Below are 26,991 nucleotides of genomic sequence, written 5' to 3'. Positions count from 1 at the left end.
TTTTTTAATTGTATAAATATTTATCACTATTTTGGTAGACGTTCCTTTACATTCTAAGTACTACAAAATATCGCCGCTAATCCTTGCTACATTCCCCTTCTAGGTAGTCATGAAATTATTAAATCAAGTTGATCGAAACGCTTGAATTCAACAGACTATTTCTCGAGATCTCTTGTTTAGATCTCAACTCGTCAAACTCGCATGATTCAATCGATCGGTAGAGATGAAATTTTATCAAATTAAAAGAAAATTAACAGAAATTTATAGTTGCAATAATAAGGATATTTTTGTATCACAAGGCGGATTTTGTGCAAATATTTGATAATGCTATATATCGGTGCACAATCTGTCTCTCAAATGACCTCCGAGCTTCGCACGTATTTACAATATGTAATTATATCAAGCATTCTGAAAATAAATACGTTTATAACAAGTTTCTTTTGGCACACAGTTTGATATTTTCTTTTCTCTATTGCAATTTGTTTCACAAAAATACTCAAAAGGTAGTTTCCCTATAAAACTGTCGAAATGCGTTTAAGCTGAGTTTTTGCTGCGACTCCCTTCCATTCCGAGTATCTACAGATACATATATGAAAGTATGAAGAAGACAATTTGCATTTCTTGATTTGTTCTTATTGGCAATTGCATATAAAAAATATCCGAGATGAGAGTTCAGTGTGAAGGAGGGAAATAATGTACTATTTGCATTCGCAGGAATCCTTTCAATAAGATAGACCTTAACGAATTTAATTAATGATAAGTATCACCTTTAAAATGGTATATATCTTATATGAATAGAGGTTACAGACTAGTTGAGTAAATTAGGCAATACTTAAATCATATTTGTCCAGAAAGTTGATAAAATAAAATCTAATTTGGCTTGCTCAATATCATAAAATTAAAAGAAAACGAGCGGTATTTTAAATGGGTAGAGAGTTTGGGGATCACGAGGATACTAAGATCATAGAGATAAAATAATAAGTGAATAGAACATTTTTATCGTCATAGTTTCTGGACGTTAGCAATACTTAAAGTAGAAACTTTTGAGAGTTTAGACTGTGCTCTTTTGGAGCGCAGAATCATAAGTAAGTGTTATCTATTCAGAGCTTCAGCATTCTGATTTTTTTTGTCGTCTTGACTAGGATACCTGGGCTTAATGGATTTGAGCTTGGTAGTACCACCGTATCTAAAATTGACATCACTGCAGCTGTCAAGGGGATGCACAGCACCAATAGTCATTGCCGAATCATCAGCAGGCACTTCTAGCTTGCTGGTGGGTATCTTTTTTATCGATCCCAGCTCATAAGCTGACTTGGAAGGTTTCAGCTTGATCTTGGCATTTGATAATGGCAGTGAAACGGATTTTTCAAGGCCAGCAGCTTCGATTTTTAAGTTATCAGACTGTACAACGCTTTCGGAGGACGAATTCATAGTGTCTGTAATTTGTATATCGATATTTACAGTTTTAGGGTCGTTCTCATTATTTCCTGTTCCGGAATACTCGGTTCTTAGAGCTGCTAGCTGAGCACGCTGCTTCTGTATATGATTATGAGAGTTTGAAAAGAAGGACGAAACCTTCTCAAGTCTCGTTGCTAAATTAGGCTGACTTAAGGTTGATTTTAAAGGATATGGAGGTTCGACAGTGTTTTTTAACAATTGCTGAGCTTCCTTGCCCGTCGAATTACTTTTTATCATACCATATTTTTGATTATCCTCGATTACTTGCAGCGGAAATGCTCTTATATTACTACTTTTTCGTTTCTCAGACAAACTTAGTTGTGCCAAAATTCTTCTCACATCCCCTGGGAGTTCTATGTCTGAGCGTGAATCGGATAATTGTTGCAGAAAACCACCCAGGGTTGACACTGTCACTTCTAAACTTCGATTTTGTGATTCTAATTTATGGACCACTGATTGTTGCTTAGAACGTGCCACTTCCATACGATGCAGGTTACTCATAGCAATCTGAAATTTAAATAATTTAATTTATCTTGATATACCATTCTTTTTCACAATTTAAAAATTAGGAAGATTTTGTGAAAATAATACAGAAAGAGAAGAGATCTGAAAAAATAACTATTAATCGACTCGATTAAACTTTACCTCCAGCTGCTCATTCAACTGTATATTTTGCTGAGTAAGCTGCTTATTTAGCAACTCCAATTTTTCCATATTCTCAATTTGTGGTTTTACCGAAGGCATTTCTTCTTGCAAAACTTGATACTCTACGCGATACTCGTTTAGCTGTTTGCTAACTTCCATATCCGGATAAAAGACACGCTTCATAACACGGTCCAAACTTTCTTTGTCCACTGCTGGCACGCGAACCTATGTATGTCAAGAATAGATGATCAAGCTTAAAAACTCTGGTAAGAGTTGATAAGGAGTTTTGAGGATGAAATTAATACCTTTAAGTACTCCATGATTTCCTCAAAGCTATCGCACTTCAGTAGCTGTTCTTGATGATCCTCCAAAAGTGCCAAGGCAACTCGAAACAGTACCTCGGAACTTTCCAAGAATAATAAGTCTACAACAGATAATCGATTAGAGATTGATAAAAATAAAGTTAAAAATAAAAAAAAAACAGAGAAAATTATCCATAACTACCGAAAACTCTGGTGACGAATCCAAGCGGAAATTGACTGGCAAAAAGTGTCAAAAGCCAAGGAGCTGCATATAAAGTAGGAGAAACCTCATATTTATCAAAATGTTTGTAAATGGATGGCAATCTGTCATGGATTAGTCTTGACAATTGATACAGGTGCAGTTGTAAGGCTGCCATATCTGGAAGATACAGTTTCCTCAGTCCTCGACGAAACATTAGGTGCCTCAGGAGAAAAAACGCTTGGTCTTCTGCCATCTGTAATTTCAATTGTAATAAAAAACCGACGAATCTCAATTAAATAAAATATTAAGTGTACTAGAGATATCTTACGTGTAAAAGTAGAACACCAGCAACGAAGCTGAGACCCTGACAATACCCCACTTCATGATCGAGAAGCGAATAGGCTTTGAGTAGATTGAAAAGCGCCAATTGCCCAGGTCCCAGCGCTGAGCTGAAGTAAGGATGATTTGGGAAAGTTCGACCTAAGTCGATCAAAATGGCATGTTGTTGCGAAGTGAGTTGCTTCAATAGCAGATCGTAGGACGTATTGTAATTCGGAAAATCGTGTGTGTCTATTGGCGGCTGTTTAAGGCAAAATTGTTCTGCTAAAAATTGCCAAACTTCCCCTCTTTTACCTTTTGGTACACCTGTGAGCAGTCAGTCAATTAAAAAGATCTGATACAAAAAGATAAATAAAAAATAACATGAAATCTTCAAAGCTATTAGATTCCTAAAAACAATGAATATACCCTGTTTAATAGCATGAAGAAGCATTTGATTATCACATTTTGTAGAAACTCTTGATTCCTTACTAACGAGGAGATCCCAGACCTCCACTAATTCACGAGCACAACTGCTGAGCTCATCATATTCAAGTTTGATTCGTTTTACAGTTGCCTCTTCTTGCCGAACTGGAAAATTGATTCAATATATAAAATTGATGCAATTAAAGTATAATTAATCAAAATTGATAGACCCATGCAGCTAAAAGTTTACCCCTGAGTCTAGCATTTTCCTTTTCCATCCTTATTAAGATCAATTGTTGATTAATAGCTTTCTTCCATAGATCTCTGAGCTCTTGCTTTGTCCTACGAATGGTAGAAGTTTGAAAATGTTTTGCATTCATCGCAGATTTCTCGTTGTTTTTATCATGGTCCTTGCTAGGCGTCACTACTTTGTTTAAAATTGCCTGTCGCCATGAATTATTATTTTGGAGCGAATTGTTGCTTTCAATCTCAGTAGGTGATGCTTTGGGGGAGTTTCCCACTTTAAGGAAGCTGTAGAAAATCATTGAACTGTGTCACTTTCTTCACAATAGAATTTCATTAAAATTTTAATGTGAAATAACTTCAGTTTGCTTACATATCCATCATAGGACTTTTGGGTCCAGTATTGACAGTAAGTTGTTGCTCCGGCGAAACCCTTAAAGACCTGGGACGACTTGAGTCTGGAGAAACATCTACTATCGATGGTTGTCGCGATCCATCTGGGCTTTGGCTGCCACTTTTCTGTATTGCAGAATTGAATTGATTTGGTTCCCTTAAATGTGAACCAAGACCAAAATCATCACGAGATCCCTTCCTCTTCATCAAATTATCAAAGCTGTTTGTTAAAGAACGTTTCGCCTTCATGAATATTGTGCTGCCCACCCCAACGCTCAAATACTGATTGAGAAATTCACTCCTGATAAAAATGTACTCCCGATCAATCATGTTCTTCATTAAGTATATTTAATAATTATTAGTGTTTTTTTTTCAATTATCTAATAAAAATTACCTATTTTCAGCCGTGTCATGAACATGTCTTGTTTGCTTAGCTTCACAATGTGCTCGAAGCAACTTCATTAAAAATTGATTTTGTTCTCTAAGGCTGGAACCAGCACTAGGACCTCCATAGCTTTCTGAGCTTTTGTATTTGCTGACTACCATTTCCTGCTCATCTTCTGGCAATAACTCCATCCGAGAAAATATAATATTTTGAGCCTTTCGATCGTTTTGACCTGAAAATAAATTAGTTCACAATCATGAATATTATTGTAATATAATAATTATACACTTCTTCTGTATTTGTTCATTACTACCTTCTATTTCCTGGCAAAGTTTATTGTACCAGATCATCGGACAGTGATCGCAAGAAAATACAGAATACTTTTCTTTTCTGTTGTCACACGTAGCTACGAAAGCTTGAGTAATAGCTAAAGATAGAAACCATGCATGAGTAATTCTAACAGTTATAAAGTTGATATTCAATTATTCTTTTTCATTACCCGCTACAAGATCATCTGCAACCGATCCTGATTGGCACTTGAAAACATATCCAATGAAACATTCGAGATTGCTTTCCCTGCATATAAAACCAAAGTGTTCAGGATTTCTCAAGCCTTGAACGCAACTAGCTACATCCTTCAATTGCTTATGAAGGAGAACTTGCTTTCTATCAGGGCTGATCAGCCTCAGATCGTTTCTTCCCACCTAAATTTATAAGATCTGTTAATTTAGCTGATTCATTCAATAAATTGATGTAACTAAGTGTTGGGAAGGGAAATTAATTTTCATACTTGAAATAACATAGTCCTGTTATGATCTTCATTGGGTTTGGCAGCGGAGTCTCTTCTGGATGGCAGAACACTGCCAGTGGATGCTGCCCTATTTCGCATTTTTTCAACTGGTTGAACATTCGTGCTCGACGCCGAGCTCTGTGTTGGATTTTCATCGCGTGTTTCGTTCTCTGCATTTACAGTCGACCTTGGAAAAGTCTCGACAGAGCTACTGAGTCCCGAAGCTACACCCAGAGAGCTTGCTGGTAAAACTATGTTGCCCCCTCCACCTGCTCCTGAAACATTTTCTGTACTTCCTGATTCGCTGGCACTCGACTCCTGTTGACAAATGATATAAATTTCTCAATTAATAAAAATCTTGTCGATATCCTTATTATACTACTATATTAATTATTTGTTTCCTTAATTAAGTACAAACAGTAAATTAGATCAATGAACATTTATAAATAAAACCAACATTTTGACAAAGGACCCAAAGACTTATAAATAAAAGAAGTAAAATAATTATTTCCACTCAGAATATAAATTTATGAGTACACAAGTCCAGCTAGTATTATTGTTAGAAGAATTGGAATAATAGCTTTTTCAAAGCTATTCTCATTCAGGACACAGAGTTAGTGATTACATACTTAATGATCATTTAATCAGCAAGTCCACGAGTATACTTCATCGTCTATAATTACTTTTAGCTGATGCTTAATTAGCTTGAAACCATTTTTCATCAGTACTACAAAAACTTCCACTCACTGTGCTGTTTCTCCTATTGATGGAGGACGTCAAATCTTGGCGTTGGAGATGAGGATACTGAGCCAGGAAGTTATTGGCGACGGATTTTGTTTTTTCCAGGCCGTGAACACGGAATTTTATTATGGCATCATCGATAAAGGACTCTGATACTTTTGGATGAGAGATCTTTATCTTTCCCACGTATAAGACCTGCAATTGTGCAATGCTTATCAGTAAAAGTTTTTAAGTACATCTTACTTTTTCTAGTGTAAAAAGAAGTTAAAATATATTTTAATTACAAAATGCTATATATTTTTAATTCCCTAAGAAATCCTTTCGTGTATTGGTTATAATAAATAAAAAAAACTAGATCATTAAAAAAATTAAGTATATTGCAAGATAAAATCTGAATACCTCAAAAAAATGAGAAGAACTTGGAGAAATATCCGCACCAATAGTCATCAAACTAGCAGCACTACTGAGAGATTTTTGTGGGAGTTCCTTGTCCCTCTCTATCTTGGATGTTGCTGGGTGCTCCTTCATCTCCTTCAGGAGCTGCTGCACCTAAAAATCATAGTTACTAAAAATTCGTTCCACGCATAAATTGACTATATTAATACACTTTACACCTAAATTCCTGTATCACGTAATATTATAAACGCTCTTTATATTTTTATACGTGTACATTTAAAAAATTACTTAATTTAGGATCAACTCATACTATTATTTCTTTCCAAACTAGGATTTTTAATTGTTCAATAATTTAAAAATGCGATATTAATAGTGAAGTATATTATTTAATTTTGTATATGCTGTTTTACCAACCAAGTGAATCGTTGGGGGAAAAAATAAAAATGATACTGAAGGTACGCGAGGGAGGGCAGGAAACTATAACTTGCTGACACAGAAAGCAGATCGTTAACAAAGGGGCTTCCCTCATCCAATTAGTCACAAGCTTTTCTCTGTTATTACAGCTGACTCTCTCGCGCCATCCCTAATTTTTTATTCGTTTTATAATACCACCTGCCAATTAGAGCATCAGTATCGCAAATATCGAGATTTTCAGAGAGCAATGAACGCTGAAGTAAAAGCTAATGAATTAAAATGGAATTTTTAATGAAAAATTTATTTTTTCAAAATGATTCAAACGCTTCGTTCAGTAATAATTTATATATTACGAAAAAAGGAAGGGGAAGGGGCGTCTGATTACGTGTTTAGCTTCACTGGGAATATCAGAGGTGCAATCTAGTTGCAATTAGCAACGTGTAATGCATTTGTGTGTGGGCTCTTTTATCAGTGTTTGTCGCATCTGGCACGCTTCTCACTGTCAGCTTAGAATAATTTTCTTTAGCACCACAGTGACAAAGTCCAAAAACAAATTTCAAAGACACTAGTCGATATTTCTAGCCACCAGTCTTATTTCAGCTCTATAAGCTCATCTTTCAAAATTCTTTCATTTCGTTTTTTCTCTTTTTTTTTTTTCATTTTATAATATTCCTTCAATTATTATACCAGAGAAAAATTTTTTCCTGGATATATTTCTGATTTAACTTAATTTCAGAATATAATTGAAAAATTCGATTATAATTGTATTTGTTTATTTATAGAATTTCTTATTTCTCATCATCTATCATTTTCTTTAGAGCTGTAGACGATTCAGGATGTATTTGCAAAAGATGGTTACGTGGCTGGGGTCTACATTCATTCCAGACTGATTTGGTATGGATCTGGGAAAGATAGAAGTAGTTTAATAAACAAAACGTATTTCGCAAGGAAGCGTTCTTGGTACGCGAAGAGATTGGCCCTGGCCCGAAATAACTTTTCTTTTCAACGACACTCATCGACTGCATGGCTCTTCATATTCATCCTCTTCTATCTTTGCTTCTTCTTCTTCCTCTTCTTGCACCTCTATTTCATTTAGCAATACTACTACTACTTCTCTCCAATAATACTTCAGCTAATTTTACGATCACCCCTTTTTCTAGTCACGTTCCATTCGCTTAGTTTTATTAATTTTTTAATTTAATTTATTACATGCCCATCTAATGAACGAATTTTACTATTAATTCTACTACAATTTTAATTTCCCTACGGATTCAATAAAAGTTGAAATCAAAGGTCTAAGCCGCATCAATTATTAATATTCTTACAAGATTATTCCAGTTTTGCTATTTATACGTAGCGCTTGCTTATAGTTTCATTAATATTCTAATTTAATTAGAAGACTCGACAAAGTCTCGTTCCAAGTAGTAAAAGTAAGTTATACGAGAGTGGTGAGACACGAAGCATAATTTTCTTGAAACACTAGATTTATAAATCCTTCTGCAGAAAAGCTAGATACGTTACATTTTAGTAATATCATTATAAAATATAAAAATTTCAATCAAATTAAAATTAAATTCATTTGTTAGAGCTCCACCCTTCCCCTTTAAAATTAATTTTAATTTTATTATTGGTTCTACCATGGCTGTCTCTTCTATATTTCTTCCATGTAGATTTAACAGAAGTTAAAGTCAGACAAATACACCAGTATGGTGTAACCAGATGGATCCAGATGTGAGCTGGATCAATTATTTATGTCCTTGCAAGATGCTTCCAATTGAGAAAATAGCAGAGAGCATTCTTTGGGTCATTTGCGCACTTCCATCTGATTTCTCTTGCACGTGAAATCAATCCATCCACGACTAGCTGTTGCAATCCTGTACACGTGACACCCTCAATCGATTCTTCAAGATCGTCCTCTTCATAAACTGTTTTTTCTTCGACCAATATTCTCCAGTAGTAAAATATGAGGATTATGCGATGACTGAATACGCCAAGAATGATCTATGAACATGTAATTAATATTTATGGATTAGGAAAATATTTTAAGAGTTATTAAACAATTGATGCACATACAAACAATACTTACGAAAGCTACAACTTTTTTTTATAAAACTTGTATACATATTAATAATTATATTCTAAAAATAAATAATTTGAGACATTTTAGTAAAATAAAATTCTACTTAATTAAGCATTTTGTTCTGCTTTAATTAAGGTTTATTTTTGCACGAAAAATTGTAATTTACGATGATATTAAAATGATTTATTGAAAAATACTAAAAATAAATTATGCCCTCGCCAAGTAAACGTTATTTTTACAAAAGAACAAATGATAGTATATGCGAAAATATAAAATAACAGTGTATCACAAAACATCCAAGAAACGACCTAAATATTTTAACAGAACACAGGAATATCCTGAGAACCTTCTTAGGATGTTCTGCTATTAAAGATACATTTTTAACATTGGATCGCGGTTTGAAAAGTATTTTAAGCTAATGAGGACAACTATAGTGATCCATCCACGAGTAATACTTATATAATTCATTAATGAACATTGCACCTAGGGCTCTTTTTACAGGATGTTTATGACAAGCTCGACATTTTCAACAAATGCAAAGAAACGAAAGAGCCTTCGTTATATTTCTTTCTATTCACCGATAAATCACTGACTTCTGATGACATTAAAATGATTTATTAAAAACTATAAAATATAAATGATATTCTGGTCAAGTATTTTTTACCAAACGATAAAAGACAATAAAAAGAAAACATAAATAGTTGAATAGCACAAAACATTCAAAGAACGTCCCAAGTATTTTAACAGGACTTATGAATATCCTTAGAACGTTCTTAGGATGTTCTGCTATTAGAAATATATTTTTAACATCGAATCATGATTGGAAAATTATTTTAAGCGAACCAAGCCATTTGTAGCGATCCATCCACAGGAAACATTTACGTAATTTATTAATGAACATTGCACCGAGGGCTCTTTTTACAGGATGTTTATCTCAAAACTCGACATTTTCAACGACGAATGTCAAAGAAACGAGAGATGCTTCATTATCTTTCTTTCTATTCACCGATAAATCACTCGTGATCGTTCGTAGGCAAAAAGCAATGTGTGAAGTCACTTAATTACTGTAATTATCGCAAAAACTCAAATATATCGAGGCTTCCCCTCCAGAAAACAATTCATCATTGATCGTTGGTAAAAAATATCCTATCGAAACTCTTCAACGATGTTAGATTAAAAATGGAAAAAAAGAGAAAAGGACTTTTCATTAACTATCAGCTAAAACCATCCCAGTATTATTCTAATGAGTAATAATTAAGATAAAACGGTCGACCAGTGATGAAAATTAATGTTATTTGCAATTAATACTTCAGTGCAAATCATTTAATATTTTACAAGCTGCCAGTAGAGGCTTGGCTAGGTATGGGAGTTTTAATAAAAGTCTCGTGTGCGTGTCTAGAATGATTTGAAGGTATGGGAGGGGGAGGGGGTGCAAGGGAAAGCTGTAAATCTCAAGTTGTTTCAAGCGAATTCGATACGAACTGCAAGCCAAACAATCGTGTGGCGTCAAGTTAACAAAAGGGCAGAACTTGGCTTAGGATCAAATTTTAATTCATACGTTGGTCGTGCAATAAATCATTGTTATTGTGTTTCAGCGATAAGACCCTTTTTAATAATTACGAAAAGTTTTCTGTATTTTTATAATTTTAATTCTTGTTTTCTTATTTTATATTAAATTCGATTGCAATTAATTATTGCTCATTTGTAGGGATGGTTCGGAAAATATTTTGTTAAGTCGGAGAATAAATCGACATGTTGGTCGTGTGAATAATTTTTATGACTGTGTATAAGTGATAAATATTTTTCTAACGCTTGCACAGATAAAGAAATATATGATTCAAATAAATTTACTTCGAAGATTCGCGAGGAAATATTTCTTAAGGCTAAGTAAAATGTTTTATTTTAATATTCGAAGCAAGATTTATATAGTCGAATGAAATATTTGTTTATCCTTGTACGCGAAATTCTGTGTATTTAAAATATAGAAATTTTGTTATTAAAACAGAAAATGTTCGACGAAAATGGGGATAATAAATGTTGTGGATGTATTTTGCATCTTCCGGTATTTCTCAGTAGCACGTGGGAATTCGCGGGAGACCAGCTGTGGTACGTGATCGTTTTTGCGAAAAGAGTACAACGTATAGTATAGTTTAAAACTAAAATTAAACGTACGGAAAACCGCAACGGAATCTCGTTGGTCTCTGCCAGCACCCGTTTACTGACCGTGTCCCGATTAAAACAGGGAATATTTATTTTATTTATTATTACATAACTATACAATATAAATTTTCGTGTCGTACAAACTTACATTAGACTATGTAAAACAATTATTAATTTTTATTAGACAAAATTGTTGTAAAATTTGAAATGTAAAAAGCAATCCACGATTTACGTTTTAATTTTACAACAATTCTTTACAGTGGCTCGTATAATATCGATTTATAATGAAATTATACTGAACTAAATGTAAATAATATATTTCTTTATTTTATTGCATTGCAATAATTTGTCTAAAGTGATTATCCAGTTATTATTTGAGATTTATGTCTTGTTACAGTATTGTTAATACAAAATAATATTGCAATTGAGTTCTTACAATATTATCTGTGTATTACACAGATCTGATGAATAATAAATTACTTTATATAATTTATATAATTTTAATATAATGATACATTAGAATTTTATAATTTTTCACGCAATTAAATTATGCAGATTTTACAAAAATAATACATTTGATGTAATTTTAGACATTCATTCATACGACGATTATTCGTCAACTATAGTAATTAGATTAAAATGGAGATAATTTTTCTATGAATTAGTAAAACCCTGTTAATTGATGGAAACGATTGCTGGCTTTAAAAATGTTTCCAGGATAATTTCTCATGGGGATTTTTCTTATCACGCATAACGTGTAATTTGGATCGTGTCAACGCACTTTATGTCAATTAAATTCTCGCGTCCTTCGGACTTATAAGACACTGTGAGAAAATAGTGAGAAGGCACGTAACAACAATGAGATCTCATCAGCTTTTTCCTTCTCTTCTCTTTTGCTAACTATATTGTTATCCTTATATTCTTGTGCTACTCTGCTATCTTTGTTGTTATTCTCAGGAACCTCCATCAACATTATCCATCAATTCCAGAAATTTATTCTATGAATTTGTAAAACAAATTCTACCACGAAATCACTGCGCTATTTTGCAATTCAAATCCACTTAATTTGTCAAATTGTACAATTTTTCCGTACTTTTCATTCACATCACAAATTCCTTTTCGATAATTGATTCTTTAACAGAGCTTTGTTGTTTTGAGAGCAACGTAAACACTGTACGGTTCTTCTTACTTTGCTTAAGATGTCAATTTGCAGCGGTGTAAGTGCAAAAGTCACTTATATATTACATCATTGTTACAGTGCATAAATAAATATACGTATATCGTTTATTCTCGACATAATTTGTTTTGTAAAATCACTTTTGTCAATGAATCAGATTAAAAAGAAGAAATTGACGCTGCAGTTTTGCGAAATACATTGGCAAGCCAAGTAGGTTTGTTTGGACTTTATTTCGACAGTTTGACGTTCTTACTTGGAAAAGAAGGAGGGATATAATAGACAGACTTGTACAAGGGAGAGAAGCAGTCGTCGCTGGGTAGGATGGATTTTGCTGGTCCAAACAGCTCTTTGCTAGTTTAACGAAGGGAGAGCATCTGGTGTTGAACATTCGCTTGGATCGCGATATTTGAAAATGGCCAGAATTATGTCAGGAGGACTGTGAAAGACTCACCGACTTTTTGCCAATCGCGCTGGCATCGCTGTAAGATGTGACCTTGATATAAGGACTGGAACTAGAAATCGGTGGCACAGTGATCATTTTCGCCCTTGTTTTACCACTCTCAATCTTTGTCCAACACTCGAAGCTCAAGCTCGACCTTCAGCGACCTCTGCCAAATCGATCTCGATCCACCTCTAACGGATAAATCTCACTTTTCAAGGTCATCAAACTGAACACACGTGAGCACAAATCGTCACGATTCTCAGTGGATTTTCCTTCCTTCTCGACCAATGTTCTTACCACATCCCCGGTGACGACTGACTTTGACAAGTTTCACAATTTTGTCGCTTTTGTGTCACAAATTGCACGGTTTTTCGAGGAGATTGGTAGGATTATTCGACGACTCTATTGGATTATAGTCGGTTCAATGGGAGCTTTTGGAAGCTCCGTGCTTGCGGACGACTAAACGTAGACTGAACACTAGCGAGCGAGAGAGAACTTGCCACTTGCCAGCTACTGCCAGTTTGCCCGCCATTGCTGACTGTTAATGGCTGACATCGGCCAAGCCCGCCACCCTCCTAACCTCCCAAACAAATCCTACGTCTTCCCAGTTTTCTCTTCGATCATTCATGGGCCACGATAGCGGAAACACCGGAAATCCAAATTTATCGACTTCTCTCGAGACCGATTTCACACTTACTGTCTAACATTTTCCACGATTCATCAATCTTTATTTTTTTTCAGGAATAATAAAGTCAGGGTTAATAATATAGAAGTTGATAAATTGATATCAGTTAATTCGATAGGATGGATAATTGGAATAAATAAATGTGAGACGAAACTTTTTTATTCGTTTAATAAGCAAAAAATGGAAATTTGCATGCAGCTACTTTGTAGTAATTTACAATTCGAAAACAAATGACATAATACTGTCAATTTGACGGTTTGAGAATTTCAATTTTGCAATGGCACGTCAACGACCACAGTGCCATTTTCGTGTACATCTTATTTTCGGCACAGACAGCGTGACTTGATGCTGTTTAAGCTCGGAATATGTTTATTTTGTAAGTGAAAAAATTCGTATCGTCAAATCCTTTCGTTAAAAATATAATTTTTCAATTAAACGAGCTGTGACGTGAGATTGAAGAAATTCCAAATCGCGTGCTGTGTACGCTTTCTCCTCTCAAATTATCATCGAAGACGAAACACAATTAGCACGTTTTAAAGATTTACACTTGAGATTGAAAACGGCGAAAGGAGGATGAAAACGCTTAAGAAGCGCACAGCTGATTGCAGAGAGTTCCAAGAATGTTTTTCTTGCACGCGATTTACGATGTAGATTAGCATAAATCATTGCATAATAAGCCACGGCAGGTGCTTTTTAGCATTTACGCACAGAGTCCCCCTTTTTTCTGTTTATTTTTATAACATTATAAACAAAAAAAACAACTAGTAACGATAAAAAAGTCAGTGAAAAATTATAATAAAAACCAGCGATCAAACGAGCTTGTTGGTTTTTATAAAAGTCTGGAAATGAACAAGCAGTATATTTAAAAAATTCTTTCGTTCTGATAATTACCATTACAATGAACGCTACGGGAATAAAAGGGCTTGGAGGCCCGGCGAGAATTAGAACAGCATTTGCAGTCACCCGAGATAAGAACACCATATGGCGAACGTTATCGAAACAATATAATTTCATTATCAGTAAATTCCACGAGTTCTACTTTTGTCAAATTGCCGCTCAAAACTTACCTGAAAGATAGAGTGTACAGCGAGAATTCGTTCATGTGATAATTTTGATTCAGCTAATTTCACGCCGTTCAATTTTCTATTATGTGTTACAAAACGAAATACAGAGCTGCCCTCGGACGGACACACGGGGGAACCGAGGGGGAGAGAGGAAAATAAAAGGCGACTAGTAGTGACAATTACTTCTTTGATTCGAATATTAAGAAAATTCTTCGCGAAAAATTTCAATGCACCGATTGAATTTCGAGCACAATAGTATCATACAGTATCTGCTTTTCTTTTACCTTTACATATCGACCAATAAAAGTTATTAGTAATTACACGTACCGATAGACCGGGTTTATCCAGATTCAAGGTTATGTGGATACCTTTCCCCCTCTCTTCGTTCTCCTCACGCGCCAAAACATACGGTATTCAAAGATTGTTTTGCATAGCAAAATAAAGGCACACGGTGAGTGCTCGAGCAAACGATTGGAGAGCGAGCCAGTAAGAGAGGAAAAAAACGAGTGAGGCTTGAGGATGGAAGGGGATTGAGAAGAAGCGTCCCCGCAGAATGCACGCGTAGTTATATTGTGTTATTGCCGAGTTTTTCGTGATAATAAAAATATGAGACAATGGATCGGTCGGCTCGGGTGCACCGTGTCACGTGCGAGCACAATCTTTCGATTAAAAAAGCATAGAGAATGCATGACGCAATATGATGTACGTTAATCTTTTTTTTAAACTCTCGCTAAAATTTCAGAAGCCTCCATTACTTATTAGGGCCACCGTTGCATGTTGGAGAAATCATTTAGTTTTCAATATTGTAAACAATCAATACACAGAGATTCAATGTGGTTTGAAAATGTATGGAATTATTTTTCTATTGCTTTCCTTTTAGTCGAGTTTTAACAGCAATCTATTATCGGTAACGTAGTAGCAATGAAATAATAATGTAGCGGAGTGCGAAGCTCATACTTTATGCAGTTGAGCGATAAAAGTTATTGGCGTTACGGTGCAACTGCGGTGTCACGTGATTCGTTTAATTTGCGGAAGAAAAATTCATGGTCAGAGCTTCAGCACGTTCCACTTTCGCCCAAGAATTCTTTGCCTTACAAGCGACAGCAGGGCGTGGGTGCAAACAACAGTACATTGTGATGTATATGTAATGCACTATACATATATATAGGGCATGGAAGGAAATTATACTGAAAAGCCTAACAACTTTGGCAAATAAGTCGATCTTGCAACTAGGAAGAGAAAATTATCAGAGATCTTCTAAGCCATCGTCAGCGATCCACTTTAATCACGAGAAACGAAAAATGATCTCTTCTCATCAATCATTCCCCACACTCTTTCTCATTCGCAACAATGAGTTGATAATTTCAAGAATATACGTGCACGATTGTTATCCTAAAAGAGAAACAGCATTCACAGCGATCCTTATAAATAATTGATGACAATAGTATTCTTGCGAAATAATCGTTTCACTTACTGTTTATGTAAATTGCATCTCGTTTATCGTAACATGCTTCAAAAATTAGGCCAAGATTAACCGGCGCAAAAACCAAAAACACGCCAGTCAATTGTTTCTCGTATTACGTAAAATTAAGGTGAACAAAATCAGTGACAAATTGCAAACCTGGAGATTATTTTTCATGCAATTTATGGAGCACGATGACTGTTGTACAATGATTTTCCAGTCAATATTTGAAGGCAAAACTTTTACAATATAAGTCTACGTCTACCAAGCAGTTCCAGGTTTTTTCCATTAAAGAATGGGTGGCGCCACGTTTGTTTACCCGAGTTGTCCCAGCGTTTACCGGAAAACGTTCGATATTCGATTATTCAAAGGTTTTTTGTTCGTTAAAATCGATCTACCTGCTCCTGGTGACGGCAAATGGTAAACACGATGAAACGCTACTTGTTAATTTCTGTGACGCCGTTCAAGTTTCTGCCACATAAAAGAAAATTGAACGGAACAAGAAAAAGTGCAGAAAGAATCGCATTAAAAATCGCAAAGGTTATATCTACAGTGTTTATTGTTGGCGGGAGAGGCTTACGGTGAATTTTACCGACACTCATAATAGAACTCACCCTATCGGCAATTTTGATGGATTGATCGTGACTTCCGGTCAAACTGGAGCTTTTTCTCGAACGGAAGGAAAGCGAGGTTAGACTTGCCGAGCGAGCTTGTTGCCATTCGAGCAGACAATGATTTTTCGACTAGAGCTGATGATGATCGTTAAGGACAAATTTAATAATAGTCGTCGAGTGGGCAAACGTGGTATTGCACTTCTCACTGTCCATTGGCAAGCGACTCAGCCATTTCACGCCGATTGGCCACCTTGAAAATAGGTTGCGACATGTTGACAATTTTCCGTGAAAGCGTCTCTCTATCGAAAATATTCTACAAAATTCTAAAAACTAAACAAGAAATAAGAGGAACACGTGATGTGAGTGTTTTTCTATATAAATAGGCAGAGATAACGATAAAAACTGCCAATTTTCACAATGATGGAAAGCGATAAAGACTAATTAATGGCTAAGGTAAAAGCAAAGATAAAGGAATTTTTGAAACTTTTCCCTTACGTGGAGATTTACCGCCACGATGAAACTTGGCTAAAACTTTCCACAGATTTATTTTATTATTTGTGTTTCGTTTGCTTTGCTTACGCAAAAATAGAACCTTGAATTCAATTGTCAGAGCTCTACTTGGAATAACCGTTGGTTTTCAAATACAGTGGAAAAGAGACGAATATGAACTATGTTGATGGGGAAGGGTGAGAGGAAGAAAAAAATTCGCGTGCACGAGATCTGGTTCTGTGATGAGATAAATATATGGAATAAGGAAAATGGTAATTTGATTAATTTTCAGTAAAGTGGCTTTGTCACAGTTCAACGAAAAGGGATTATTGGATTATAAGTTTTATTTATCTTTAATCCTTGAAAGACTGTATCAAAAGACAGTATTACCAGCCGATATTTTATTTTTCTTAATAATTTGATACGAAAAATAAACACCTTAAAATGTTTTAACTGGCTATATTATATATATATATATATATATATATATATTGTAAATACTTAAGTTCATCCTTATTGTGTATACTGAACATCTTTGTAACAAATCATTTTAAGTGCAAATTGAGTCAGATTGAACTCGCGTGATTTTCAACTGGCTATATCTTTGCAATTGTAAATATTTTTTAGAAAAATGATTGAAAGCTTTATAGTAGTATATATCTATTAAACTTCAGGGAAAGAGGTAAAAAGTGGAAATAAAAACAAGTTTGTCATCGAAAAACGTGCTTGGAGTAGAAATCAATCGAATTAAGCATTTCTTTACTAAACAATTTTGAGGCTACATGGTAACCCTATGTAAATACTAAGGGTTTAATGATACAATAACAGTATTTTGAAAATCTTTTAAAAGTAACTACAAAAATGTCCAATCAAAAATATATGTTTCTAGTTTAAAAAAGCAAGTTGACCTTTACTAAATCATAATTTGTTTATTCAAGGTTAAACTGTTATAGCCGTTAAATGTATCCTTTTAAGCTATTACATTTTTTTATCTGAAATATCTTATAGTATACTTGCTTATTCAGATATTAGGCTATTTCTAGTTTTTTCCTTACTCCGTATATGTATATCATAATTTAAAAAAACGAAAACAATGTTTTTTGAATCACCCAGTTAAACAGTAGAATAGCTTAAACGTTATCAGAAATTTTCCTACTAACAAACAATCACACTTATATGAACAATTAAATTTGTCTTTTGGATAATCAGATCGAGGTAAAATGCAAATTTAGCGCAACTTTAGCAATCATTAAACATGTTTTCATATCGATACTCAAGAATTTGATCAGATTCTCGCTTGGTATACAGTATATTTTTCGTTAAATTCAATAACAAAATTAAGTCGAAGAATGAAATCCGTTGAGAAGCAAAAAAAACTAAATAGTTTATATTCCCTGAGAAAAATCGTCCATGTTTTAACGGATCAGTATTAATAAATGATATAAATAAAAATTGTATTGAAAACATAATAATAAGATTGGTTTACATTGTTTACAATTTTTCGTGAAAATGACGAAATTAAAGACAATGTAATAATGTATTATTATCAAGTATAAAACTATAGAGTGATAAGTGTGTTTACTCTTTCGATGATCAGACAGCTACCAGACCTTTGTTTTGATCAAGACCCGGCTGAAAAAGCTAAACAAATTTAGCAAGGATGAAAATCTCATGTCCATACAACAAATTGTAATAAATAGAAATTATTAAAAAAAAATTCACACAAAATGACAGATGGGCTCGAACAATATCCTCTTAACTCTTTAATGATGAGTAAAAAAATTGCGAAAGAAACCGTGGGCAAAACTGATCGATCGAAAACGCAACCTAACCTAAAAAACTCAATAAAATAAAAAGACAAGAAAGGGGAGGGAAAAGTCGATATCGAATTTTGCGTACAAACCTTTTATGAGAAGTTTGAGATCGTACAGCAGTTGATCCACACAGGGTGGAGAAATTTCTCGATGTAAAAGATGGTAGAAGTCAGCAATTCGAAGTTTTCAACTTCATGAAAATTCCTCGGTCCTCTCGACATTTACGAAATAGAACTGGTGAAGGGGTAATCGCGAGTTATAACTAGTTTGTCATTGTTTTATTACGTTTCACTGTTTTGCCTGTATATAAATCCACTAAAAACACTCAACCAAACAGTAGAATCCATTCCACGAAAGTATGAGCTTGTCAAATCTCGCTTCGCGCATCTCAAACTGAAGTGCTGAAAAGCGAGTGAAGAGAATACTACAATATAGGAGAGGACGAGAGGACAGACGGTCAGACAGACAGACAGCAACAGACAGTCAATGGCGGGGGGAGTAATCCCTCTATCTCCTTCCCTCTCATTGCCTTCACCTCCCTCCACATAATCCCCCACTCTACTGACTAAACAATATCATTAGCCTCCATTTTTTTAAATTTCCATCACTTTCCCCTCTTTTAAGCCCCACTAATACAATATCTTCAAATTATTTTTATACAAATAAATGTTAACTTATATTATAACGTTTTTCTTAGTTACATTCATTTAGTTACACTTATAAAAGCATACCAAGTGATTTTTATCAATGGTAACTCGGCACGGATGGCGTAATGAAAATAAAAATGCTATTATTAATTAAACTAATAAACATATCAGGACTAAAAACACTCATTAGTCTACTGACTCTACTGCAACCAATCTAATTTTAACACATTGGATAATCTTTTTCATTGTTCAAACTGTTCAAAAGTTTTTATTAATTTTATGTACATCTGATAAATACAAAAATCATTAGATTTTTAATATTATCTACAAGTTATCAATGATTTAGACATATATGGCCCATCTAATTCATATCCCATTTTTCTGTAATAATTTCTCGTTCCTACACCTTAAACAGCAATAACATTTGTTAGGAATTTTAAAAAATCGTCAAACTTAAATATATTAAACTTACCGGAGATTACAGAGATTTTATCAGATCTATGTTCCTCTTTCGCTATTCGTTCAGCCTCCTCCATTAAAAGCATTCCAAAACCTTGATGTTGAAATTTCGTAGGATCCCTAGCGTTAATTGGAACCACACTTCCATAAACATGAAGCTCTCTAACAATTGAACACCTTCCCTTCAACTCAGGCCTGAATGTTCCTTCCGAGCATTTTCTTAATCTCAGAAGACCAACAAGGATATCCTGCATTGGATCTTCGTATGCCAAAAATGTTTCCCAGCCTCCATTAGCCACATAATCACGACGAACTAGCTCCACCTCATAAGGTTGTACTTTATTATGAATCTCCTGGATTCCAACTTCACGAGTTCTTACATCCCTGCAATCTGTCCCCATCTCTTTCATTCTAGCCAAAGCTAATTCACGAAGATTTCCATGTTCGACGCCAGAGCTAGACGATATTGAATTACTTATGAAACCTTAATCAAATTTAATAAGATTTTTTTTTAACGCAAAGTTACCTGACGAGAGGCATAGGAATATCGCGTTGAACGCGATAAACTCGTGTCCAAGGTGGTATTAAGGATAAAATGCAGGCGACCAGGTTGATTAAAGAGGTTGGAGGGTAACTTTTGTATCTTCCTGTCTTCCATAATTCATACAAACCCGTTCCACGGATAACGAGGGTCGGATAAATTTTTAGACCGTCCGCACGAAATGCGGGATTTTCAAAGAACTCGATGAATTGAAAAATGTCTCTTTCCATATCTACATTTGGTAAATCAGGCATCATATGAGCAATAACTTTAAATCCTGCATCTTTCGATAATTGAAAGCTTTCGCAAACTGCGCGGACTGTGTGTCCTCTATTAGTATCACGAGCAACATCTTCATATACCGACTGCACACCAATCTCCAATCGAGTACATCTACAAAGTTCATCCCATTTTTGTTTTTAATCTTTAATCCAGGACCTCCTTATTCTGGAGAAATAAAACATTTGCCTCACTTACCCATAACGTAGCATATCTGAAAGATGCTTTTTCAAACAGTAATCTGGTCTTGTTTCTATTGTAATACCAATGCATTTTGTACGACTACGTTCAGAAAATTTTACTGCTTCATCTACACTATTACTTACATGGCCAGATAATGCATCATGTAAATTTCTTATAAAATAATCTCTATAATCTTCTGGCAATGACATAAAAGTGCCACCCATCACAATAAATTCAACTTTGTCCACACTGTGTCCCAATTGTTTTAACTAAAGTATGTATTAATATTAGTAAATATATATTGCATTAAAAAAATATCATATAAATTTTACCTGTTCAACTCTATGTCTGGTTTGAAGAAAAGGATTATATCTAGCACGTATGGCTCTCATGGAAGTTGGCTCATACCCTGTATAAGATTGAGTTGAATATTCAAAATCTGAATCTGGTCCACCAGGGCAATAAACACAGATATTGCCAGTCATATTAATATGAGGACATCTATGTGGTTTACACATTACAGCCACGACTGCTATCTACAATAGAATTTAAATAAATAATATTGCAAAGCATCTTTTAATTCTTTTACATACTCCACTTGCTGTCCTAATTGGTTTGGCCTTTAATTTTGGTACAAGTATATTTCTAACATCGGCCGGCACTGCAGCAATTATGTCAACTAATCTCGGAGAAGTGTCAAGGCCATATTTTGAGGAAATTCGTGTTTTCAATTTATTCAAATTAACATCTCTGTTCGAGTCGTGTGCTTTCAATAATTCCTGTATTATTTCTCCTATTGTCATTATCATTCTCTCCTCCTTACTGTGCTTAAATTCTAAAAATACATTAGGGTTATATGTAAAAATGGTTAAACATATGTCTTATCATTATATAGTAATGTATTATTAATTGTTTCATACCTTTATGTTTTTTCACCATTTTAATAATTAAAATATCAAAAATAAGTTTCGGTTAAATATATTCCTTTAGGTTCCCTGACACGAGCTCGATGAGCTCTACAGTACGTACTGATGTACATACAATGTTTAAAAGTGAGGTTAACTAATCGATAAGAAGTTGTAAGAACTGAAGCCCTGGTGCTGGTGCCCCCTATACCCTGCGCACAAAAATCGACTTGCTTTACTTGATAGTTGATTTTCGACTTCCTGGTGTTTCCAAAATATTCAGCACCGGTTTAATCTGATGTCGTATATTTTTTACAAATTTTTTCATTGTAAGTTACACAATATAAAAGTTTTACTAAAGGTCAAATAATCTTGATCTCTGAAAAGAAATTTGTTTCATATTTATTAAGAATATGACAAGTTACAGATAAAAATTTGGTTGATAAATTAACATTTATCAAAAAAAGTGTCGTTATTTTAAAAATGTCCCATCCTTATGGTGCTCACTCCTCACAAGGAATGTCAACATGGACAAAAGATGGTAAATTCAGTAATTCTAAGTTTAATAATAAAAATTATTTTTATGCAGATGTTTCAATTTTTCAAATTTTAGATGATTACAATCAAAGACATCAATCAGGGCCTTCTGGTATGAATAGAGGAAGGGGAAGTGCCAGGGGTAGAAAACCTGGTTCTCATCCTCCTCATCTCAAAGGAGCAGAAATTGGACTGTATTATAGGGATCGAGCTAGAAGATTTAAAAAAAAGCAGGATGTGCTTGTCATTACATTGCCCCCTTTTATGAAACGTAGAATTAAAGACATACTGGAAAATGTAACAATACCTCAAGGCTCCGAAGGCTCCCAAAGAGATTCCTGGAATTGTGAATTCAGTGATGATAGTGCTAGTGAATTTGAAAGCAAATACACCTATATTAATGAGTCTCAATTTAAAAGGAACTTTGTTGAAATAGTTTCTGGAAGCATTCAGCAAAAATTAAATAAAGCTATTTTAGACACATCTAAGTTACAACGTTCATCTCACAGGGACCAGAAATTATTGGATGAATTAAAACTTATACAATCCAAACCAGAGTATGAAAAAATGAAAAAGTTTAGAATAAGATTGCCAGCATATGATAGAAAAGAAGACATACTAGAACTTATAAGAAATAACCAAATAGTGGTAATTAGTGGTGAAACTGGTGAATATATTTTACTTTTTCTAATTTTTAATTGTATGACAATATTTAATTTATTATAGTATTTTAGGATGTGGAAAAACAACACAAGTAGGACAGTTTATTCTTGACAACCAGATAGAGGCAGGAAATGGGAGTATTACAAAAATTGTTTGTACACAACCAAGAAGAATATCTGCAATATCAGTAGCAGATAGAGTTGCAGCTGAGCGAGTAGAAAGGCTTGGAGAATCTGTTGGTTTTCAAATAAGATTGGAAAAGTAAGGGTTTTACCAGTTAAAGTTTAATAAAATCATAAGATTTTGTTGTTTCTTGAAACTTGTGCATTTTGAAACTTACAAAGTTATCCATATTTCCACACATATTTTACTACATTTAGTAATAATTTAGTTTCTACTAAAAAAACAATTACTGAAATTAATTTACAAATTATATTTAAATTATTAAATCTACTTACAAAATATTTTGTATTCTATTAAATTATTTTAGTTTATTAGATCAAAAAAATAAATAAAACAGTTATGTTTAATAAATAATTTTTTTACAGAGTACCTCCTAGGGACTATGGAAGTATATTATTCTGCACCACTGGTATACTTTTGCAATACATGCGAAGTGACCCTGCATTGAAAGAATTCTCCCATATCATCTTGGATGAGATACATGAAAGAAATACAGAATGTGACTTTATTATTGCATTATTGAAACAAATTGCTCCAAAAAGGCCTGATTTGAAAATAATATTAATGAGTGCCACATTGAACTCAGAAAGATTTTCCATATACTTCAATAACTGCCCTATGACTCATATTCCAGGCTTCACTTACCCAGTGAAGGAATATTACTTAGAAGATATTCTAGAAATAACGCAATTTAAATTTCCCGAAAATACAATACCAACCAATAGCAGGAAGTACCAAAAAATACATAAAAGTACACAGAATAAGTCAAATGATTTGCTGGATATAATTCAGCCGCATATAAGACAATTGTTAGCCGAAGGGAAATATTCGCGGCACGTTACTGATCAATTAAAAAATCCAAAGAGCGAAGAATTGAATATTGATCTGGTTGAAGAAGTTGCCAGGCATATTTGTAAGACAAAAGGTCCTGGTGCTATATTGATATTTTTACCAGGAATTACGGACATTGTGAAATTGAGTAAAAAAATGCTAGAGAACGGTCATTACCCTCACAATAGGTATATTATTTATCCATTGCATTCTAGGATGCCGACAATAGATCAAAAATTGATATTTAAGGAGCCACCTGAAGGTGTGAGAAAAATAATCATTGCTACTAGCATTGCTGAAACGTCAATTACAATAGAAGATGTGGTTTATGTAATTAATTGTGGAAAAATGAAGCTAAGTAATTTTGATGTGGACAGGAACATTCAAACTTTGCAACCCGAATGGGTAACCTTAGCCAATTCTAAGCAGCGAAAGGGTAGAGCTGGTAGAGTTAAGCCAGGGTTTTGTTATCATCTATATTCCAAAGCCAGAGAGCTCACCTTAGATCAGTATCCACTGCCAGAAATGCTTAGGACAAGATTGGAGAACGTTATTTTGCAAATAAAAATTTTACAATTAGGCAAAGCTAAGCCTTTTTTAGCCGAGATGATGGACCCTCCCAATCCCAAGAGTATAGATCTGTCTATCGATTTGCTTCAAGCTCTGAGTGCTTTGGATAGTGAGGAACAATTGACTCCTTTAGGATACCATTTGGCACAATTGCCATTGGATCCTAGAACTGGTAAAATGATTATTTGGGCTGCAATGTTTTCCTGCATTCAACCAATATTCGCCATAGCGGCCTCCTTGACGTTTAAGGACGCGTTTTATGTGCCCTTAGGAATGGAGCGTCAGGCTGATCAAAAGAAGCTTGAGCTAAGTATGAATCAATTTTCGGATCATATCGCACTCGCTGAGGCTCTCATGAGATATGAGCAAGCTTTTAAGAGTGGAAATGCTTACCGATTTTGTAGAGAATATTTTCTATCGTATAATACCTTGAAACTACTATCGGAAATGAAAACTCAATTCGCTCAACATCTTTACGAAATGAAATTCTTAGAGAACGAAAATCCTAATGACAGAAGCGCCAATAAAAATTCTAATAATATGGCTCTGATAAAAGCCATTGTCTGTGTTGGACTATATCCCAATATAGCTGTTGTTAGGTAATCAATTATAAATTAAACCAGCTATTAGATTAAAATTAATAATTCGTCATTATTATTATTGCGATTTTTAGGAATGTAAATAAACACGGAGTTAGAGCATGGACACCAGAAGACGGTAGAGTTTTAGTTCATCCGTCAAGCGTTAATGAAAAAGTACAAAGTTTCCCAAGTCCATATTTAACTTATTTTGTCAAGCAAAAATCAACATCCATTTTTTTACATGATACAACATGCGTCAGTGAACCGATTTTATTATTCGCTGATTCGAATAATTTTCTAGGTACTCTATTTTACCTAGACTATTAATTATTATTATTTCAACATTTATTAAAGTAATTATTACAGTAAATACATATTTTTGTTACAGTCCGTGAAAGATCATGTAGTTTTGTATGCGAACACGAAACGGCTGAAATTATACAGGTAAAAGCAATTGTAAAGATTATAATTTATTTTGTTTGTTTACTCTGTTCAGATTTTTTTTAAAAGAGAAACAAAAAATTGTTTAGCTATTGGAAAACTTGCAAATATCAGTTATCATTTGTATCATATTAATTGAATTTAACAGCTATGTACAAGGGTGTACCATTACTTAGAATTTAATAACTCAGTTTTCAAATAATTATCTTTTTTCAGAAACTTCGCGAGCAATTTAATAAATTGTTGGAGTACAAAATATCCCATCCAGGTACTGTCGATTGGAGTAGCTTCGAAGGACAAATATTAAAGTATATTTTTTAATCATAATAACGATTTTACTAAAATATTTTAAATGCAAGGTATAAATAAAAACAATATTTTTATTTTACAGTGCAATTATTGAATTCGTATCTCAAAGAGATGATTAAATTAAATTGAATTACGAACAAAACGATGACGAAGATATTTGATTATTTAATTTTTGACCTAAAAAACATTACATAACATTAATAATTATATCATTAGTTTTTGATTTTGAGGCTGTAATAAAATGTTATGATATGTGTGAACTTCAGATATTGATAATTTTATTTGTAATTAATTTTTAAGAATGACAAGTACATATTCGACATTATGAATTACGATTAGCAAGAATGTAATTTTTAATTTATATTGATATTAAAAATTCCTTTTTACAAAATTTTATAATGCTTGTGATGAGCGTTTTGAAATAAAATCACTGAGGTATCGTATGATTTGTATGTACTACCATCACTACCATTTAATTAAATAATTGACAGATACCGGTCGGCCCGCAGCGCCCGCAGCATTGCCAGCTTAAGCTGACAAGCAGCGAAAAAAGATAAATGGCAGCACTATCGAATATTGAAGCGCAGCAGCTAGTGCTGTCACGAGAAAAAAGAAAAAGAAACTAATTTGCCATATGTAAACCTTGGTTTAATATACGTGTAGTATATGTACAGTAATCGCCAAGTATGGGTATGGCTTTCCCTTAATTTTTCAATGCTTTTAGGAATCGTTTTGAAAAGACCAGCGCTTTTATTTCGCTCGCCTAACTCATACTCGCTTGCTTCGTATGTACATACATACACTGACATACACTACTCCATGGCAGTTCATGGTATTCCTGTCAATCCTGTCCTGTCTCCTTATTGCCGCTTTAGCATTTCAATTTTTCGGACGAGCGAAACTTAATTTGCTGTGATTCACTGGGTCATTAATTTATTATTAAACTAAAAAAGGGCTTGAAATTCAACGCTTTAAGATTTTTATTAAATTCATAACTGCATAGTTGAGCCGCCATTAAAAAACCATTTTGTAGTATTTGCAAACTAATAAAATGTACACTAATAGAGTTTGTATAAGTAATTTTTTATTATAATTAAGATTATGTTTCTGTATACTTGTTTAACTTATTTCATTATTTTATCTTTGTACACCTATTCTTTTA

General features: G+C 33.9%; 3 protein-coding genes across 8 annotated transcripts; 1 reads left to right on the top strand and 2 right to left on the bottom strand.

Annotated features, from left to right (window-relative positions):
• Positions 1–1,090: 1,090 nt before the first annotated feature.
• On the bottom strand, positions 1,091–19,132 carry plx (PTB_TBC1D1_like and TBC domain-containing protein plx). 6 transcript variants are annotated; one of them, XM_066741657.1, is made up of 17 exons: positions 18,790–19,132; positions 16,398–16,647; positions 8,351–8,714; positions 6,303–6,452; positions 5,910–6,098; positions 5,163–5,480; positions 4,872–5,076; positions 4,686–4,799; positions 4,382–4,604; positions 3,968–4,288; positions 3,602–3,882; positions 3,355–3,516; positions 2,936–3,252; positions 2,608–2,860; positions 2,409–2,527; positions 2,104–2,328; positions 1,091–1,965 (listed from the first exon to the last, which is right to left on the bottom strand). In XM_066741657.1, the coding sequence occupies exons 3-17, from the start codon at positions 8,351–8,353 to the stop codon at positions 1,093–1,095; spliced, it is 3,753 nt and encodes a 1,250-aa protein (XP_066597754.1). In that variant the 5' UTR covers positions 8,354–8,714; positions 16,398–16,647; positions 18,790–19,132; the 3' UTR covers positions 1,091–1,092. The 6 variants fall into 6 exon arrangements, with proteins under 6 accessions (XP_066597754.1, XP_066597757.1, XP_066597753.1 ...); XM_066741660.1 differs by lacking the exon at positions 8,351–8,714; XM_066741656.1 differs by lacking the exon at positions 16,398–16,647.
• On the top strand, positions 12,779–26,966 carry Rhau (RHAU helicase). The gene is made up of 10 exons (XM_066741661.1): positions 12,779–12,808; positions 21,800–22,043; positions 22,136–22,255; positions 22,328–22,918; positions 22,986–23,175; positions 23,463–25,097; positions 25,172–25,380; positions 25,468–25,523; positions 25,737–25,828; positions 25,912–26,966. The coding sequence occupies exons 2-10, from the start codon at positions 22,013–22,015 to the stop codon at positions 25,946–25,948; spliced, it is 2,961 nt and encodes a 986-aa protein (XP_066597758.1). The 5' UTR covers positions 12,779–12,808; positions 21,800–22,012; the 3' UTR covers positions 25,949–26,966.
• Elp3 (elongator complex protein 3) lies at positions 19,574–21,887 on the bottom strand. Its single transcript, XM_066741666.1, has 7 exons — positions 21,730–21,887; positions 21,403–21,644; positions 21,142–21,345; positions 20,825–21,078; positions 20,333–20,740; positions 19,820–20,262; positions 19,574–19,753 (listed from the first exon to the last, which is right to left on the bottom strand). Exons 1-7 carry the CDS (start codon positions 21,746–21,748, stop codon positions 19,668–19,670), a joined length of 1,656 nt encoding a protein of 551 aa, XP_066597763.1. The 5' UTR covers positions 21,749–21,887; the 3' UTR covers positions 19,574–19,667.
• Positions 26,967–26,991: the final 25 nt, after the last annotated feature.

The sequence above is a fragment of the Prorops nasuta genome, unplaced genomic scaffold (assembly GCF_024137725.1).
Source record: "Prorops nasuta isolate Cenicafe-Biocafe unplaced genomic scaffold, Cenicafe_Pnas_1.2 PNAS00025, whole genome shotgun sequence".
Lineage (NCBI taxonomy): Eukaryota > Metazoa > Arthropoda > Insecta > Hymenoptera > Bethylidae > Prorops > Prorops nasuta.
This window is presented reverse-complemented; position numbering and strand designations above follow the sequence as displayed.

Coding starts and splice junctions, on each gene's coding strand:
- Rhau (XM_066741661.1), top strand. CDS start 22,013: ATGTCGTATATTTTTTACAAATTTTTTCATT. Junction 23,176..23,462: donor TTTCAAATAAGATTGGAAAA/GTAAGGGTTTTA, acceptor ATTTTTTTACAG/AGTACCTCCTAGGGACTATG. Junction 25,829..25,911: donor TTCGAAGGACAAATATTAAA/GTATATTTTTTA, acceptor TTTATTTTACAG/TGCAATTATTGAATTCGTAT.
- Elp3 (XM_066741666.1), bottom strand. Junction 21,346..21,402: donor CAATTAGGACAGCAAGTGGA/GTATGTAAAAGA, acceptor ATTCTATTGTAG/ATAGCAGTCGTGGCTGTAAT. Junction 19,754..19,819: donor TAAAATCTCTGTAATCTCCG/GTAAGTTTAATA, acceptor TTGCTGTTTAAG/GTGTAGGAACGAGAAATTAT.
- plx (XM_066741655.1), bottom strand. CDS start 12,668: ATGATCACTGTGCCACCGATTTCTAGTTCCAGTCCTTATATCAAGGTC. Junction 5,077..5,162: donor ACAGGACTATGTTATTTCAA/GTATGAAAATTA, acceptor TTATAAATTTAG/GTGGGAAGAAACGATCTGAG. Junction 4,605..4,685: donor ACTTTGCCAGGAAATAGAAG/GTAGTAATGAAC, acceptor ATTTATTTTCAG/GTCAAAACGATCGAAAGGCT.